General features: G+C 38.4%; 1 protein-coding gene across 1 annotated transcript in view; it reads left to right on the top strand.

Annotated features, from left to right (window-relative positions):
• The window catches only part of MACROD2 (MACRO domain containing 2), a 1,662,610-nt gene that overhangs the window by 1,629,678 nt on the left and 12,521 nt on the right, over positions 1-20,411 (top strand). Inside the window, 1 exon segment of the mRNA XM_012728257.1 lies at positions 18,356-18,433. Within this exon segment, the coding sequence (XP_012583711.1) occupies positions 18,356-18,433 (78 nt within the window).

Below are 20,411 nucleotides of genomic sequence, written 5' to 3'. Positions count from 1 at the left end.
ACAAGGAAATATCATGAGATGATCAAGGGAGACTGTATGAGGAAGAGTATACAAAAGAACAAAGAACTGACAAAAATAAGGGAAGTTGTAGGGAGAAGAAACACAACAGTGAGATCAGCTAACCAGGTGTCCAGAGCAGTGATAAGCTTCTAATGCTATAAATTTGCATGCTTTATTTTCTAGGCTAAAATATTATGCCATCGATGTGCAGCAATTAATGGCTCCCATGAATGCCCATTTTTGATTAAGTATATCCCTTACAACAGCAATTCTAAACTTCTACCATTTTTTTTTTTTTTTTGGTGGAGGAGTCTCCAGCCCCCTCCCCTTTTTCCTTGCAGATGATCCTATCTCACACTTTGACAAGAAAATTAATATCATTAAAGATGAAAGCTCCTACCCTTCTGTCTTTTCTGCCAAAAATATCCTTGTGCCAACACATGTCCCCTTCTTGTTCTGTCTGAGTGAACTATTTTTCTCCTTTCCAAAAGTTTACCTTTACATTGCATTTGAACCCACTCCTTTTATGTCAAAAATATGTCCTTGATTATTTAGAATTTTCCAGCAACATGTATATCATGCTTCCTATCAGTTACTCCATTTGCCCTTCAAACATAAATAGGTCTCTCAATATCAAAAACCAGTGGTGTTATTGTTGACTCTGTCCAAGCTGCCACATTTTCCTTCATGGCTAGGTGGCCATGTATCTCTATTCTTTCACAGAATTGTCCCTCCATGATTACAGAGTTTTACCCCAATCTGGAAACATTGGATCTCATGCTACAACTGTGGGTATCACACATGCATTTCTGCATTTCATATTCAGGACCTCCCTGCAGTACTGACTCTGCCTGACTCTTACATAGCATCTATTACTTTACTTTCAAGCATGGTGCAAGCACACCTACTTCTTCTCTGACTCAACTCTGAATTAGTCTTCCTCGTTGTGGTTAACATTCGAAATGATTCTATTCTTTTGATATTTCAAAAATGTTTTCCTTGGACATTATGTCCACTTTTTTTTTTTTTACTTTAGCAAAATAGATCAATTTTCAAAATTTCTGAGGGCATCCTAAGAGTCACAAAATATTTGGGCACCATTCATCAATACTTGAAAGATGCACAGAAATATGATACTAAATGAGTTGGGTAACTGTTGGCTAAAAAAAACATAAATATGTTTTTACAGGAATGCTACCATAACCAAAATTAAAAAAAAAAAAACGATTTAAGTAAAACAAGTTTACTTAGAATAAGAGGCTATAAAATAGTGTGATACATGCATATACATATATATTTTCTAAATTGTAGGGGGAATAAATGGACAGATAATAACAACCAGCCAGGCTCTCATATTAGTCGACATACTGGTAAAAGTGACATCTAAGTTCAGGTGGACCAAGTAGTTGTGGTATATGTGCACAATGGAGTACTACTCAGCTATCAAAAAAGATAAATTCATGCCATTTGCAGCAACATGGATGGAACAGTTTCCTAAGCAGTCAGATTAATCTTTATAAAAATCAAATCTTGCCATTTCCTGACTAAAAACACCTACAGAGATCTAACCTTCCCAATGACACATCTCAATCGTCCAAGGACTTGCCACCCTACATCAGTCTTGAATGCTATTTCCCATCTGCTTGAACTGCTTCCACAGTTAGGTGATGTTTTAACCAGACATGTACCTTCTGCTTTGGGGTTTTGTACAATGCTCCTTTCTTCCCTCTCATATTCCTCATTCAGAGCTCAGCTGGGATATCCCTTTTGTCCAGAAATGCCCCCTTGTCTTACACCCTATCCTTCTATTCCCATCAAGACTGCCTAACATCTGGGTTAGATGCCCACTATCAATCCAAAACAATTCTTATCATTGTGAGTTTAATCACAGGAGTCTCTGGATGGCAAATATGGTATCTGACATGTTGTATTTTCCCTGTTGCCTAATGTCTGGCATACTGTAGATACTCAATAAATGTTTTCTAAGTTATTATTCAAAATCACTTCATAGATACACATGATTACTTAGTGGTGAGAACATTGATTGTCTATGTTGTACTTTGGCTATAATTTATTATTAATCCCAACAGGCTCTCCTGATAAGTTTACACCTAAAATTGTAGCTTAGACCTGCATCTCCAACCACAAGGGGCCTGTGTTCAAGTGGGGTCAGGGAAAGGAAAACCCACCCCAAAACAGAAAGTCATCTCAAAGCCCAGCTCTGGTCACAGTTTGCCTATATATTTTTTTTTACAGAAAAAGTCAGCCTATCTTCATCTCATGTGAATTTATATATGTAATTTACATAATAAATAGGAAAATAAAGAAGTTCAGTATTTGAAGAGTAATCAAATTATTTTCTTAGAAAACAGAAAATAAAGCTTACTGGTATCACAGGACAACATAGATCTCTCATAACTTAATCATTGGATGAATCAGTCCTCTATTTCTGTCAGTGTTTCTGCCATGACTCATTCTGGTGGACTAATTTTTAATTGAAAATTATAAACTCAGAGGATGTTTACTTTAAAAATATGTAGCAACAACCGTTACAGGGGCATGAAAATAAGCAGTATTAGTGTCCAAAGTTAAAATAGTTTCAATGCGTACAACGTTGATTTCTTCCCCAGATATTTCTCTTGGCTCTGCTATGGATTACAATTACGTCATTAACTCATGATCACCATCGCTGCTGGATTTGGGCTCCTTGGTATCGCTTCCCTTCTCTCTCTCTGCCCTATGCAGTCTGTAAGCAGGGCTACTGCCCCCTTCCCTCCAAAACATGGCCAAATAACAGCATTGGTGTGTTGTCCAGAAAGCAGACACCTAGATGGAGCTGGGAGCAAAGAGCTTTTTGGGAAAGAAGGTGTACGAAAGTCAAAATGAGGGAGCAGCACTGTACAGGGAGAAGCAGAGATGGTCGCACCTGACATTAGCCAGCTAGTGTCACAGCCTAGGCTGAAATCAAGAAAATCTGCCTTCAAAATCCAAGTACTTAGCAACTCATTGTATTGCTTGTAACTTCTCTGGCCTGATAGATTATACATGTTATTATCACTTAAATCATAGGTTTTTTAAAGTGTGTATTATGGTTCAAGCATTTCACTAAGTGCCTTATTATATGCCTTATTAGCTATTTGTGATGTAGGCATTACTTTATTTATTGGGAACCTAGGTCTCAAGGAGGTTAGATAATCACTCAGCAAGTAAGTAGCAAAAACAGATTTCATACTTCAAATTTGTGCTTTTAATCCTGACTCTACAATCCTTTATTTCCAGCACTGACTTTGTGTTAGGATAGAGATTCATTTATCTTTGTAATCGCACAGCCTAGCATATTATAGGCATTGGATAAGAATTTGCTAAATAAATTAATGAATAGATGAATCGATTAATCAATGAATGAAATGCTTTTCTAGAATTTCTGTCTGGAACTATAGAATTATGGTCATTTATTTAAAAGGGCATGCAAGTGAGATACCATTTCCAGAGTTTCTATTTTCTTTTCTTAATAAGAAGCTGTAACTTATGCTGCAAATAAAATTTTCTAGTAGTCAATATATTAAGCACACACACTAGAAAAGATCCAGGGACCTCAGAAATGCTGCTTTATATAGAACAGTCAATAAGCTGAGAGGTCTCACACTTCCATGCACAAAAGAAAATACGGCTCTTTGGGCCCCGTAAATCAGTCTTAGTGGATTTAATAAGGAGCCTAGACATCTGTATTTTGTAATCATCTCCAGGTGAGTCCACTGCAGATGATCCATAGACCAAACTTTTGAAAAATCAAAAATTGCCATAAGTTAATCAGCCTCAGTGTCACCACATAAAAACTCCTGCAAAAAGCAGATAGCTTTCCCAAAGAGTAAAATCACTCCTGGAATAAAACTTAAACCCATTATTTCCTATAATGATTTTTAGAACTGAATGATAAATCCTGAGGCCCAGAGCATGACAACTTAGCCTAATTGTATCTGGGTGGACAGAAGATTTAACAATTATTTAAAATTTAATGACTTTTGAAGAAAGAACTAGTGATTCATTTTGCATATTCACTGTGTTTATATCATTCCAGCAGTGTTGTTGCCATTAGTCATATGCAACTGAAATTAAGATGCCTTCAACTTTAAGAATTATTCTTCTCCTACCTGAGGAATACAAAAACACTAATTTGCTCTCCCCTGTTCATTGCAGCAATACTCACAGTAGCCAAATTATGAAATCAACCTAAGTGCCTGTATTCAGAGGAGTGATCAAGAAGTTGTGATACATAAAATTGAATAGCAATTGTAATATTCAGAAATATTAATCTAAACACTAATACGATTTCTAAGAGAAGTTAGACAAATGCCGGATGGTGTCACTTATATGTAAAATATAGAGAAACCAAATGAAGGGTCACATAAAGGCAAACTCATAACTAGCCCTAGAAAGCTGACTATATAGTCGAGGCATCCAGAGAGGAAGGAGAGTTGATGAGGTGATGAGCGAGTGCAGTGGCGAGGGGGTGACTATTGGTGTCTTGGTGATGGACGCATGTGGACATGACAGCACACCTGAGGGAGGAGAGCCTATACTTCTAATACACAAAAAAACAATGTAAGCCAATGTTGCTTCAATTTAAAAAGAACGACATGTCCTTCTATTAAATATCACTGAGGAAAAAATCCCCAAATGGAGAATTTGACATAAGATAAACAGAAAGATGCCTGTGTACGGCTAGAAATCAAAAATAGCATCTCAGTTTGCATTTCACTAAAAGTTACTTTTTGAGCCAGAACTTAAGTGCACGTAGTTTATTTGGCAGATGGCCCCAGGAAACATAACCCTGGGGTGTGGAGTACAGGAGAAAGAAAGGAGTTGATGAAGCAGAGGTGATGAGCAGCTGGACTCAATCCCACACAAGTCCTTTTGAGGAACTATGTAGAACCCATGTCAGGATTGCTGCATGGAGAAACTGAGAGGCTCTGAAAAGCTCAGAGACACAGGTGGCTTCTCTCTGGCATGGGTAGAAGGAGGTTTAGAATGTCACTTAAGAAGCTGAATCAGAAGAGGGTGTTAATCATGCAGGAATGTGCCCTGAATTCATACACCACCATGGTCCACAGACTCTCAGGCAGGGGATTTAGTAAAGTGATCTTTCTGTCCATGTCTAACAAGCAAATGAAAATCCTCTCTCTCGCTGTGCACTTGCTTTTAATCCATCTTACTAACAATTGTAAATCCATTATTGATTTATCTCAACTTCCCTAATGTTAAAGTGTGGGAAAAACCTATTTTCAAATCAATGGAATTCAGTAGTAACAGTTTAGCCACAAAATAGATGCTTAGGTACTTTGTTTCCTATATAGTAAAATCTTAAGAAACATACCATTTGGTTTTGTGGGTTATTTTTTTTTTTGGTTGGTTGGTTGTATTTTGCCTCCAAGCATGCATATGTATATGCACAATGGCCATACAAACACCTACTAAAAGTTGTTTCATGATAGAGGACACTTACTGGTATAAGGTTTATAATTACACAATAACTAACATTCTCTGAAATCAGTCAAACAACCAGATTAAATGCAACAGAACCAGAAAGCTGACATTTAAGGTTACCACTTGTCTAAAGGAATCCACAAAGCAGGAAGAATATTTCCTGCTTCTAGCTGCAGTGTTTTGAAATTTAAGAAAATTGCAAGCAAATATGTCATTTAATTCTGTAAAGATAAAATATTAAATTCTGTCGCTTTCCTCACGTTAAAAAATTAATCTTCAGGCTTTCGACAATCACATAGAGGCTGGTCTATACTATTTTTTAGAAAACCATTGTCACGAGATCAATAAATCAAAATTGGATCTCCTCCTTCTCAAAGGTCAATTGTTACCTTGCTGAAGAGGTTATGTCACAGGATCTCTAGTTTGGTAAAATATATGAACAAAAAGAGGATTAAGATTTCTTTGCCTGAAAAGAAAAATTCAGGATGTTATTTTTCTATTATGGGAGAGTTTCCTGAACTGTCTCCTAGAACAAGAGATTAAATGTCAAGAGATAAAGCAGGTGCGAGACCCATTATTTAAAGCTGTCAGAGCCCATTCTCTCATTGGAGGTGCTGTTTCCTCACAGAGAATGAAGTCAGCTTGACAAATACAGGAGTATCTATGACAGTTTGAGAGAAGAGGCAAAAGGCAGTCAAACAAAGGGCTAAGGATCCTTTGGTTGTCAAAAATTCTGAAACAAACAAAAGATTCATGACTATGGAAGAGATCAGGATGCCTGGAGACATCAGTAGTTAAGACAAAAGCAAATTTCAGCAGTCACAAGTTAATCAAACTGTGAAGCAACAGGCCAGTTAAGATACTCAGCACCCAGGCGTCCAGGAAGCCTATTTAGTAACCGAGAGATGCTGGTGCTACAGCCAGAATCCAAGCAAGATTACTGAGCCTTGGGGGTGACATTATTGACCAAACTCCCCCAACCTAAAAAAATGAATAAAACAAACAAACAAAAAAAACCCTTCTCTGATGCCCCAGGACACCACGTGCAACCTTATTTTGAGAATCTTTCCCTTGGTTTTCAAATCAAACCATTGTACACACCACCTAGTGATAAGACTTCCAGAGTGACACTGCCCTGGCTTCCCAGATTAATGAGACCTTCTTGCTAAGGAGAAGCAAATTACCAAGCCTTGACCCTAATATCTAACAGGGCAAGGGGCCCACGCTGCAAAGCCCCAAGCACCCTCCATTCCTGCCAAAGCTGCTGTCACTGCCATGGGGGACCCCTACAAGGATTTTTCCTCATTGGGAATGTAGTGCTCCTTCCCCTCCTCTGTCCCTCTTTGGGATGGAAGACATTCAAGTTCATTTCTTTCAATATGGAGAATTGAAAATTGTTCTAGGAGACACTTCAGGAAACTTTCCATAATAGAAAAAAATAACATTCTGAATTTTCCTTTCAGGCAAAAAATCTTAATCCTCTTTTTGTTCATATATTTTATCAAATTAGAGATCCTGTGACAAAAACCTCTTCAGCAAGTGACAAAGCAGACCAGCGAAAGAAGATTCTGAGCTACTTTCCACATTTCAGAACCATTTCACCTACCTGCGTTACTCTTCACACTGGGCAATGAAGTAGAAATCATTTACTTCCAACCTCACTGTGTGGCGTGGGGCAGCTTAGCCACTTCTCTGAGGCCAAATACCCACCTTTGTGAAGGAATTTAGCTGAACATAAATATGCTCAAGTATCCTATGTGTTTCCTGAGAAAAATTGTCTTATTCAGACAGCAAAAGACCACATGGACCTACAATCTAAAAGCACGAGAAAGCCCCAGCAGCGGGGGCTGGTAAACTAATACTTCACTTCTTACAGGAGTCTTTCTATTCTCTTCAGGAAAAGGCATCTGACTAAATAATGGCAGTTTTACTTACAGGGTTAATGAGTGAGACTTAGTCCATCTTTTAGGGGTCTGTATGTCTGTGTTATGTATGTTTGCTCTACTTAGTCCATCCTTTAGGGGTCTGTATGTCTGTGTATGTATGTTTGCTCTGGAAATGATAAACTCTCAGAAGACATAAAAATAGTTAAAGTCAAAGATGTTCAAAATTTGAGATCTAGATATACATGTGGTTAGTTTTTGTGAAGAAAAGCTGAATGGCATATGTGTTATAGTTTAATACAATGTATGTGTAAAAAATAAAAACCTTTAGTAGAAAAAAACCCAAAAAACATTTTTCTTTGAAGCTGAAAGTTTATACTGAGGGAACAGGCCCATAAATGGAATTAGCTTAGCAAAACTGAGCACGCTTACTTCCAGTGTATAGCCTTCTGGGAGCTATCCCTTTGTATCCCTTTGTATTTCTACAAATCTGCCAGTTACTGCTTTCTTCCTGGTATAAATTTCTAGAAATTTGGTCATGGACAATGATGATGCACTAGATTTTATTCAATGTTCAAAATAAAATTGTACAAAATCAAATGGCAATAAGGAATCTGTAATTTAGAATGTATAGGATTATATAATTTTTTGACTAAGGAGCTATACACATAAGCATGTGATGTTTTAATCCAAGCCGCCGCCAGAGGTGATTTCTTTTCAGAGATTTAAGTAAATGATAAAGTTTCTGGGAATCCAGCTTTGGTTATTTCCAGCAGTAAGTTTCTTCCTTATGAAAGACTCCACATAAAGAAGCATTGAAAAACTTGAAGGTACCCCACTGTGGCTTCTTATATAGTTAAAACCCTATTAGAGTGAAAAAAAAATCGAGCAACGACTCTGGAAAAAATACATATCTGTGTTCACTTGGACCCTGCTGTGTACAGATTTAGCTAGTTGCTGAGAAAAACAAAAGCCACAAAGGGTTATGTAGTGGTGTGGGGGGATGTTTGAGAGACCCCCTATTTGTAGTATTCCTGCTGCAGGACCCGGATCTGAAACCAGCTCTGGCAGTTCCTACCAAGAAGGTCCTCCTTGTAGTCTTCATTCCTGCCAGGACTAAAGCAGGAAATTGGGGAGTAGGGAATGCATAGTGAACCTAAATGAGAGATGCTTAATTGGAGCCTGGAAAAGGGGAAGAAAAAGCTAGATGTGATGAATGTGTTGAATCCGAATCCAGCTAAGTCAAATGGGAAATGTCTTCAGTGGTGCAGTCATATCCAGAGGAGCTGGAACTGCTTTCCAGATTTCTATGGAGGCAGCACAACCAACCAAAGAAGATGGACTAAGAGAAAAACAGCCATGTATAGGGTTGTCCAGAGCCTTCCAGTGTTTTTCAGGTGGTATCCTCCCTGTGAAAGATACTCTACTTATCCAAATGCTTGGCAGGGGTGTAAAAACATCAACCAAGTCAGATGGCAATATTCCCACCTGTGAATGATTCTGTCAGTCTCATCATTCATTTTTGGCTTTGGAGAGGGCTTTGTCTTATTCAGACAGCAAAAGACCACATGGACCTACAATCTAAAAGGGCGAGAAAGCCCCAGGCAGTGGGGCTTAATACATAATACTCCACTTCTTACAGGTGACTTTACATTCTCTTTAGTAAAAGGCATCTGACTAAATAATAGCAGTTTTACTTACAGTATTAATGAGTGTGACTTAGACCATCTTTTAGGGATCTGCCTGTCTTTGTGTGGTGTTTACTCCGGAAATGATAAACTCTCAGAAGGCATAAAAATGGTTAAAGCCAGGACCCTCCCTGGAGGCTTGGTGGGTTAAAACTAAGCACTAAAGCCACCTCAGCATGAGTTCGATTTCCCTGAGGAGGTGATCCACAAGGTGCAGCAGATCTCTTCTAACCACCCGCTGCTCCCCTCAGCAGTGTACTGCATTAGTCAGCCTATTCTGCTCCCCTCACCACCCCTGCATCTCTGGCCTGTACTCCAATTCTACATACATAAATAACTAAATCTTTTTTAAAAGTGGTTAAAGCCAAAAATGTTAAAAGTTTAAGATCCAGGTATCTATGATAAGTTTTTGTGAAGAAAAGCTGAAAAGTGTAGTGTTGTCTACAGTGTTTGTCCAGGTGAGGTAGAGAGCTCACCTGAAATTCAGGTTGTGTGAAAATAGTTGAAGTGAGCAACAGTTAGTTTACCTTTTGTAGCTTTATCTGTGAGAATCATGAACTAAATGTAAATCAGGTAGTATCAGTCTGCTCAAGTTGCCATTACAGAACATCATAAACTAAGTGGCTTAAACAACAAAAATTGCCTTTCTCACAATTCTGGAGAGTGGGGCTCAAAGGCACTACCCTCGTCCTTCTCCCCACTGCCACCTGTAAGAGGGCCTCCTTCTCACTGTGTCCTTAGTTGGCAGAGGGAGACAAAGGCTGCTAGCTTTTCTTTCTCTGATAAGGATAAGGTCTATCAGATTAGGGTCTTCTTTAACCTAAATAACCTCTATCAAGGCCCTCTCTCCAAATATAGTCAAATTGGGGGAGCTTCAACATTTAAACTTGAAGGGACACATACCTTCATTCCATAACATCAAGTCTAATCGGAACTATCATCTCATAAATATTTGTGAAAGCAGCTGCTGACAAAGGCAAGGTATGTGTGACATGGTCTTGGGTTTAAATGGTGCTGTGAGTCAGACTTCAAACCTCACTTTCCCCCAAACAGTCATATGAACAACATCAATGAAGACAGCAATCAAAAGAGTCAGCAGTAGGAAAGATGATTCCAGAAATGCAGAAGATATTAGCCTGGGGTAACTCCCCACCCCACCCCCACATGTGCGTGTGTACACGCAAGCACACAAACACATTTCACCAGGCTCAGAAATATTCCTTAATAGACTCCTACTAGTTATCATTTACTTGTCCAACTGTGAGAGAAGCAGACATGGGAAAGGTCCACAGAGCATGAAGTCAGTCATGAACATCTTTAATTTTTCCTTTCCCCAAAGATATGGGGAAAATCTGCTGAAACTCTCAACTTCACTGTCTCCTGCTGAGAGGAAAATGGAAAAGGCAGACCAATAACAATTGCCTAGAACTAATTACCTGTAGCAAAAAACACAGGCATCCCAACAAATAAAAAACAAAGCGAAAATGAGTAAGTCAAGATTTTGGTGTGAGCACCACATACCTGAGAGGTGCTCAGGTGCCCGGGTGAAGCCTCTTTGAGGAAGGAGCCCTGAGCTCCCTGAGGAGTGTGTGTCGGACTTGCATAGGGTCCCAGGTACCAACAAGAAGCAATGCCAGTGTGAACCTGCTGCTTGCCGAGGAAGCAAGCTGGCGGAAGCCTTAAGTGTGTGTGGTGGGGGAGAGGGGTGTTGTGGAAAGGAGGGAGAGAGCATGCTTGCTGAAAGAAGCAATCCAGCAATAGATAAGTGAAGAATCTACTATTTTTAAAAGGGTTAATAAATCACGACCTACTGCAGCACAAGTTCGATTCCAGTCAGGAAGGTGACTCACATGGCGAGGCAGACCTCCCCTGACCCACCCACTGCTCCCCTCAGCAGTGTATTTTAGTGGATCTACCTGTTCTGCTTCCCATGCTGTGCCTGATGAATCCTCTCACGACCCCCACACACACCTCTGGCCTGTACCCCAATTCCGTATGCATCAACAAATAATTTTTTTTAAAAAATGGTTAAGAAAAATCCCTACAATTACTATAGAAGAACTTAGAAAGAACATTGAATATATGGAGATAACAATGTAAGAACTCAAGGAGATAAATTTTCAGCCATCAGCTAAATAAACCCATTAAGAACAGCAAAGATCAAATTACAAAAAAAAAAAAAAAAAAAAAAAAAAAAAAAAAAAAAAACGAGATTATCACATTGGGAAACAACACTGAAATTCTGAAGTAGTAAGAGAAATATTAATATACATAGAAGAAACGATGAATGTGGAAAAGCTGGAGGCCCTGAAATTTACAAGCAACAGGTAGAAGAAAAAAAAATCCTTAAAATGAAGGGAAAACAGATGACCTAATGGGTAAATAATGTTCCAAAATGTTAATCAAAATCTCACTTCAAGCAGGCACTTTTGAGAAGTTAATAATGACTGTAAATAATTTTACATCTATGTTAGCACATATGTATCCCTTAAAAAAATCTAAGGCTTTTAGAAGAAAGCATGGTTAAATTTATTTAGTATATCTTAAAAACTAAGAGAGATGATTGGTGATACTAGGAGGAAGTATTTGCAACATACTGGAGAAATGGTGAATTTTCTTAACTAATGAAGAATATCTAAAAGTCAATAAGGAAAGTTTTGAACAATTCAATAGAAATGTTGGTAAAATACAAAAACAAATGGCATCAAAAAGGGAGTGAGGGAGGGAGAATCCAGACACCTTACACACCAAGAGGGAAAAACAAAGTCTTTGAAATGTAGGACAATGCACCTGATTTATTTTAAGTGGTTGTGGGTAAAGAATTTAAATTTTGGCTTTTGAAAAAAAAGTAATCCATTTCTGGCCTTTATTAATTAAAAGCTCCCATTTTCACCCTAAAGCTTAAAGATTGAAAGATATACATATGTATATAGTATTTATATCTGAAACTGTATTTTGGGGGGAGAATTTAGAAATTAAAGAGTCTTACTTCAAGAAGTTTTGATTTTTGATATTTAATTGTTCTTTGACTAGAATGCAATAAAAGCAATTCATGAACAAGAAGTAATACATTACTGAACAGCAACAGTGCTTTCTCCTCTGATATTTAATTCAGCCACTCCAGACTTCTACTCCATTCATTTCATTAAACTACATGCACAGGACCTACTTGATATATATGCTTACTAGAAAAAAATGAAAGAAAGAATGAATGATATCAGAGATGAACATTATGATAAATTCTCGAATAGCATTAAGAAGTGATTCAGCCTAGTTTGTGTGCTTAGGATGAGTGATTAAGAGGCACCAGGAAGTAGGTATTAAAACTTTCTCTCAGCTAATATTAATCAAGCACTTGTTATGTTTCATTATCTCTTTTGATCAGCAAATGTTATGAGGGAGATGGAGCTTCACCTCCAACTCTAAATGACAAAACGGAGACTCCAGGTGTGCATAGCACTCACTCAAAGTCACTCAATAGAAATGCCAGAGTTGGGAGCTGAATCCATCTCTGCCCAACTCCAAAGCATTACACCTCATCCCCTGTAACAAGAAGCTCAGAAAGTGGCATTCCTGAGGTCACAGTCTATCATGAGTAACAGGAAAGGCCGTTACCGTAAGATGAAAAAGTGGCATACTCAGTGGAAAGAAGGAATTTACAGAGGCTGAACTTGTGGCTTACTGCATGTGGCATACTCAGTGGAAAGAAGGAATTTACAGAGGCTGAACTTGTGGCTTACTGCATGACACTCACTGTAGGGAAGGGAGGTAGTAAATCTTGGTTAAGAGCTACCTGACTTGTTCTGATCCTGTTGACTTTGGGTGAATTTTCAGAATGGGTGTTTAATTATCCCTTGTACCCTTACATTTTATAAAACACCTGGATATGAAAAGAGGATGCTAATGTGATTAGGTGATCCTCTGACATTACCAAGGGCTGATTTTTTAAGTCAAGTATATTTAGTATATGGATGTTGGAATGACACCATTAAAAGAGCGACTTAAGGGCCCTTGCTGGTGGCGCAGTGGGTTAAAGCACAGCACTAAGAAGCTTAAAGCCACTTCAGCATGAGTTTGATCCCCAGCCCCAGAGGTGATCCACATGGTGTGGCAGACCTCTCCTGACCCACCCACTGCTCCCCTCAGCAGTGTCCTACATCAGTCAGCCTGTTCTGCTCTCCACTCTCTCTCTCTGGTGAATCCTCTCACTGCCCCTGCACTTCTGGCCTGTACCCCAGTTCTGTATGCATAAATAAATCTTTTTTTTAAAGAGTTATTTATTTGTGCTTACAGAACTGGGGTACAGGCCAGAGGCTCAGGGGCGGTGAGAGGCTTCACCAGAGACAGAGTGGGGGGTAGAACAGGCAGATCGACGAAGTACACTGCTGAGGGGAGCAGCGGGAGGGTCAGGAGAGGACTGCCACGCCATGTGGTCACCTCCGGGGCAGGCGGGAATCGAACTCATGCGGAAGCGGCTTTAGATTCTCAGTGCTGTGCTTTAACCCGCTGCACCACCAGGGAGGGCCTGCATAAATAAATCTTTTTTTAAAAAAAAATGTCAAATAGTGTTTACTTGATGATAAAGAACATGCTGGAGCAAAAGAGTTATTGCAACACAGTGCATCTCAAAGAATCAATTGTGCCTCAAATCTTGTATTCCCATTGACACTCTGTTCTTCCTCAATAAATTGGTCTTTGAGCTGTTTTCCTTAGTTGCACTTGCATTCTCTACCTATAAAGGAACTTGGCAGTCTAGGGTTAAAGTCTAACTGAGTTCATTTTCCCTAATAATCAGAAGCTCTAAAAGAATATAAATTCATGTCTGTGAATGTAGAGTAATAGCCTCCTTCTGAGAGCTTGGAAATTAGATGTGACAAGTGCCTAAACTCAAATGCCACTTTTTTTTCCTATCTTACTACCATGACAGGGTGAGCAGAGTTAGCCTGCTAATGGACATCTCATCTATAAGCATTAATTCAGTGCTTCTCAAAGTTTCATGCATGCACCATTTGTAGTTCTGTACATGACGTTAGGTGATATAGGAACTAACATATTTATTGCAATGTGTTTGATTTTATAGCTAAAATTACTGTAGGAGAAAATTAAGAAAAAAGACAGAGTCAACTAAACTATATTATGAGGCAAGTTAGTTATCACTAGGATAATGCTGCATAACAAACCACCTTCAATTTCAAGGGCTTAGAACAACAATTATCAGTGCTTTTGTTCATGCATTTAGCCTGGTCCAAGAAGCATGCATGCCAGATTGTTAGTTGAGTCCATATCTTGTTCTTGGATCAACTGCTCCCTAAAGCATGTTTTTTTTGGGGGGGTAAAAAGATGGAGCAGAAGAGGGCAACCCCCAACTGTACAAATGCATTTTGAACATGTGTTAGATTCACTTCTGCTAATATCCACTGACCACGGAAGTTTCCATGACCAAGGTCAAGGCCAAGGGAAAGTGAAGCAGATTCTTATGGAGTGACAGGTAGGGCACGAACTTTTCTAAACAATTACGTAATCCATTGCATTAAGAGTAAAGTTGAAACACAGATATGGCAAAAATCATCAAAGCAGTTCAAGAATGTATGCTGTAGATGGCCAGCAGGCATATGAAAAAATGTTCAACATCACTCATAATAAGGGAGATGCAAATTAAAACCACAATGAGATACCACCTCACCCCAGTGAGAATGGCACATCTTCAAACAACTAGCAACAACAAATGTTGGCGAGGATGTGAAGAAAAAGGAACTCTCCTGCACTGCTGGTGGGAATGCAAACTAGAACAACCACTACGGAAAACTGTTTGGAGGTTCCTCAAACTGCTAAACATGGAGCTTCCCTACGACCCAGCAATCCCACTCCTAGGTATCTACCCAAAAGACACAAAAACACTAATTGAAAAAGATACCTGTACCCCCATGTGTATTGCTGCTTTATTTACAATTGGAAAAACATGGAAGCAGCCCAAATGCCCAAAAGTAGATGACTGGATTAGAAAGATGTGGTACATATATACAATGGAATATTACTCAGCAACCAAAAAAGAGAAACACATGTCTTTTGCAGCAACTTGGATGGAGCTGGAAAAGATCATGCTTAGTGAGATAAGCCAGAAAGAGAAAGAAAAATACCGGATGGTTTCACTCATAGCAGGAGTATAATGGACCAGACGAGAAAATAACAAAAATAATGAACAACCATATACCAGAGACATTTTGTGGGGGTGGAGTGGGGAATGGGATCAAAAACGGGGGGCGGGGGAGGGAAATGCACGGGACTATGGTGGTGGCACATGGGTGATTTGGTGATGGAAAACCCGCGGGGATTACAATCGAGATGGAAAAAAAAATGTGCAAAATGATGTAAAAATAAACTTTTGTAATAATTAAAAAAAAAAAGAATGTATGTTGTGTGTCAACAGTGCTTAAAGTTAATCCAAACAGTGCTGTTTGACATAGTTGTTCCAACGCCTAGGCAGCTATATGTGCTGAGAAATAATGTGCATTTCTATTGTTACATGAGGCTTATTGTTAATCAAATCTCAGAAGAAAAACTTAGATCGTTCAATATCTTCCCATATCTACATATTTAAAAATCTAATTAACTGCATTCTACATACATCATGCTCTCTTTTCTTTGTGATGAGACCTGCCTCATTTATTAATTTTTATGTAATGCAGCTGACCTACAAAGGTTACCACAATCAAGGCTTTTAGAAGGACAGTTGCAGTTGGTAATTGAAAATGGAAATGTTACTGAATGTCCCAGATTCATTCTATTTCAACATCTTTTATCTCCTGTTAGGTGCCCTATATGTACCTGTTTGTGTTCCAAAAAGCAGCAATCAAAATTGGGGGGGTAGGGACAGGAAAACTGAAATAAATAGACTGTAAAAGGCAATTTTTGTTTTCATCAGATTCCTTTGTCTAAATAAAATGGACTCATTTCTCTGGGGCATTCAATTGCATTGCCCAGCAGGGAAGAAGCCATTTGGATAATACCTGTTCCACATGTATGTCAGAGTAACAACTGTCTATCATTCCCCTCTCTGTCAAATGTAGCACATACACATGCACATACACCTGTCACACAGGCACACATGTCAATTACTTTCATGTCCTTGAAAGGCTTGGGAGCCTGTGACCTTTTTTTTCAATAACATTATCCTTTTCTTGGCTTCTCTCATCTATTCTCATATCATCGGTGCTAATTATAGGTTGACATCATGCAAATACCCAAATAATTGTGTCTAATTCACAATATTCTCCTTCAGCACTGAATGTGAAGGCCTGGCAGTCAGCGCCACTAAATCGGTACTGCACACACTACAGATCTCAAATGGGGAACTTTTTTTTCTCTCCCCAACTCTGCTTGTTTGATATGTCTTCAGATATTGACCTCCAACCATTTACCCTTCCAGGTTCAAAATCTGGTCACTTTTGAGTCATTCTTTTTTTTTTTTTTTCTCAATAAATATGCTGAGAAATATGGTCCATTGAATTCAGGGCCTTTACCTGACCCCTCATCAATATTCCATACTCTTCCATCTTTCCATACCTTCCTGTCTAGATTAGATTGTATGGTCTCTGTTATGAATGCCTGGAAAAAAGGATTTCTTTCTAAAAAATTTTATCAGGTGTAACTGATGTATAATCTTGCATTAGTTTTGGTTGTGAAAAGTAATGATTCAATATTTGCATATATTAGGAAATGATCCTGATAATGGTCTAGTTAACATCTGTAATTGCCTCCATACAGTTTTTTTTTTCTTATGATGAAAATTTTAAGAAATAATTTCTTAGCAACTTTCAAATATACAATGAAATATTATCAACTGTAGTCACCATATTTCTCAAACTATATTTCTTGATTGTCAGCTTCAATAAATTATTATCAGAGTACATTTTCTGTCTTGGAAGATATAATCCTTTGGTGAGATTATACTGGATCTTTGCCAGTTTTCTTTCACCGTCACCAACATGCACTCCAAGTTTAACACATAACAATAAATACTCAAGTAATGAAAATCTTCTGTTTTAAAAAAGTATCGAAACATTAAATAAACATTTTGCAATTACTTTCTGTATCTGTATTTCAATTTGTAAATTCCCTGGCTCTTTAAGTTGTGAAAACATAATGGAAATTTACCTAAGAAATAAGATTTTTGTCCTATTGACTTTTCGAAAATATCTCACAATAAGTAAACCAATTTCCTTACTAATACATTTAGGAATTTTATTCTGCTTCAGTTTCAGTTAATGGATATTGCATTCTCTGAAGCTGTGCAAATAGTGTACAATTGTTAGGGGAAAGGATGCCCTAAACAAACTCTATAGATGCAGGTTTTGTGGACTCTGCCCCCACCCCAAACACTGTAACTACAAAGGATTGCTGGGACTTGAAGGTAGAGTTAAGCCGCCAGGTTTGAAATAAAACCAGACGTGTGGGCCTTTGGCGGTCTCTTGGCCTTGGCTTTTGGCTTGTCTCCTGGGTTTTCACCAGTTGTCAGCATGCTATTAGGGTTCCACCTCGGAGGAACTGATAGGACACATTAACCAACTTATCTCTCTCTCTTTTTCCTTGAGTTACTCATTTCCCTTTCTTTTGTAGGTAAGCTCAGTATTAATATTTTTGTGTATGCCTGCAGTTAAATCTCAATTATAAGTCCCTTTAAGCACACAGGTCAGGACTCACAGTCAGGCAACCCAGTTCACATTGGAGTTGCCTATAACGCAATCACAATGGAAATTCACTAAAGATAGGATTCTGAACAATCCAAAATAACAGCGTTTGAGATAGTCTCCTAGGGAAGCAAGTAAGTTATTCTTTTTGTGTTTCAACCAAAAATTTCACTTCCAGAAAAATAAGTTTCTCCATTTTTCAGGCTGCATATGCCTGAAATAGGTTTTCTTTTTTCACTCTACAGAGGTTAAGCTCTGTAAGCACGCACACACATAGCAAGCAAACATACAAATTTCTCAAATTTAAATTGTAGGTTATTCTGATTAAGCCAAGTTTCCCTGCTTTCATGCTACCAGATTTCTAATTTGAGAAATTGTGTATGTATGTATGTATGTGATTATCTCAGAAATTAAAGAGAATTTGGAATATGACAGCACGAAAGTATTCAAGCAGTTTTACTCTCTATTTCCTCCTTTAAATTTCTCTGCAAAAGAAGTTGAATCCCAGGAGTATTTTTACATTTAGGAGAGCAATGGAGGGTAACACAACAATTGACATCAGGCTTGTATAATTCTCAGTTAATCAAGGACTATCTTCTTTGAACTTTTTCAGCTGAAGGAGAGGTCACATCTAAAGTTCCTGTGAAAAGTGAAGGCTCTGGCGACACAGAAATCTCTACAAGTCCTGACAGTAAGTCTCTGAGCTATTTGAACTCATACAAAGTATAGACGGTGAATATTTCTGTATGTAATCTAAGATTAAGGGAGCTCTCTAGTCTGTAAATCAACATATTGAGTTAGAACAAGGTAAAGTTCAAAAACTATTTTCTACTACAAACTAAGAAAATTGCCTGCCTTTAACAAAACTACTGACACTTGTTTAAAATAGCATTGCCTCAAGTTAATCATACCTTACAATTCTAAGGTCACAGTGGCTAATTCCAAGGCTAAGCTATACTGAAGTCTAGCTGGCAAACTTTGCAGAAATATCTTTCCTTACTTCAAGAAACATCCTTGCCAAACTTTTCCCTGAACAATTCAAGCATTCAAGGCAGCTCTGGATTGAGTTTGGGAGAAGTTTGTCCTTGGAACTTCATCACTTCACCTCATTGTGTCACATGGATGGCCAAGAACAGCATTTAAGAGCACCTTGGAAATAAGTTAATAAACCTTCCTTTATTCACATCTCATTTTGAAGATATCTAAAGATTCTAAGCATCAGGAATATGAATATGCCCTTGCCCAACAATTTTGAAAACTCTTTGAAATAGCATTGCTTATATTAGAAAAACAACTATTTGGGCACATATGATATAATAAAGATTTTTTTTCCTCTGACCACAGAGCTAATGATCTTGGAAAAATTTACCTGCTCCTGGAAGTTCCCTGGTGGCTTTAAGTAGTTCCCTCACAACAGATATTCTGCCCTGTTATAGGCTTATCATCACCTGAATTGCCTTCCTTAATTAGAAGCCATTCTGTACCAACTTTCACTTTTACTCCAGGGAGGGCTTATTAAGAAGAAGAATGTTTTTAAAATCCCAGGTCCTTCCATTAAAAGCTACCTCATATTATTCATGGTTATTTGTATTCAACCTGCCACAGCCTGCTGTGACAATATAGACACAATTGTTAACTGTTCTTCAGCATTTCTGAAGAATATGAGGCCCATCTGATGTCCATTGAATAAAAAGAAAATAAATGTACAAAACACTAGTTTTAGTGAGATTCACCATGCCTGCCACTAGCATGAGACTCAGAAGTCTCAGCAGTAATTTATTATTGACCTGGCTTCATGTTGCTGTTCCCAAACTTATTTGATCATGAGATGCTTTTTTATAGGAACATTTATTACTAGACTTTGGAACTTGTAACATTTGGATTGGAGGAAGAAATAGAATAGGAATGTTCTCCTGTAGTTTACCCTTCATACCCCCACACTGATTTGTGTGAACTTTTAACCACCTTATAGCTCACGATGGAAAGTGTAAGCATTATCATCTTTATATAGGTAGAGTTGCTGCTTCTGATCACTTTATACCAGGAATTTACATGTTGCTCACAGGTCATTAGAATCCCAGGATAGTTTGCCAGTGAGAACAAAGTGATCTAGTTTTTAAATCTTCCTCCTTGAGAAAGAGCTGGGTGGGTGCCCTAAAAAGCCATTCTTTCTTTGAAGGCTCTTTGGTATGAAAACCAGTATCTGTCACTATTTTATTTTAGTCAAGCTTTTGTGTTCAAGGAAAACATAGTTGGGTTGTTGAATTTTTGCAAATAAGTTATAGTTACTCAAATGAGAATTGAGGTTACTGATTCAAAGCTTATTCTAGAGAGGGTGTGAGTCATTGTCACTTGTGTTTGACCAACTCAAAAAAACAGGTAAGAAAGTTGGTGATGGGCCCTCCCTGGTGGCGCAGCGGGTTAAAGCCCAGCACTGAGAAGCTAAAGCCATCTGCATGAGTTCAATTCCCACCTGCCCCAGAGGTGACCACATGGCGTGGCAGACCTTTCCTGACCTGCCCGCTGTACCTTCGTCGATCTGCCTGTTCTACTCCCCACTCTGTCTCTGGTGAAGCCTCTCGCCACCCCTGAACCTCTGGCCTGTACCCCAGTTCTGTATGCACAAATAAATAAATCTTAAAAAAAAAAAAAGTTCGTGAAAGTCATAC

Source organism: Condylura cristata, unplaced genomic scaffold (genome assembly GCF_000260355.1).
Source record: "Condylura cristata isolate star-nosed mole 26May11 unplaced genomic scaffold, ConCri1.0 scaffold00022, whole genome shotgun sequence".
Classification (NCBI taxonomy): domain Eukaryota; kingdom Metazoa; phylum Chordata; class Mammalia; order Eulipotyphla; family Talpidae; genus Condylura; species Condylura cristata.
The sequence above is the reverse complement of the archived record's forward strand: the minus strand, read 5'-3'. Positions and strand labels throughout refer to the sequence as shown.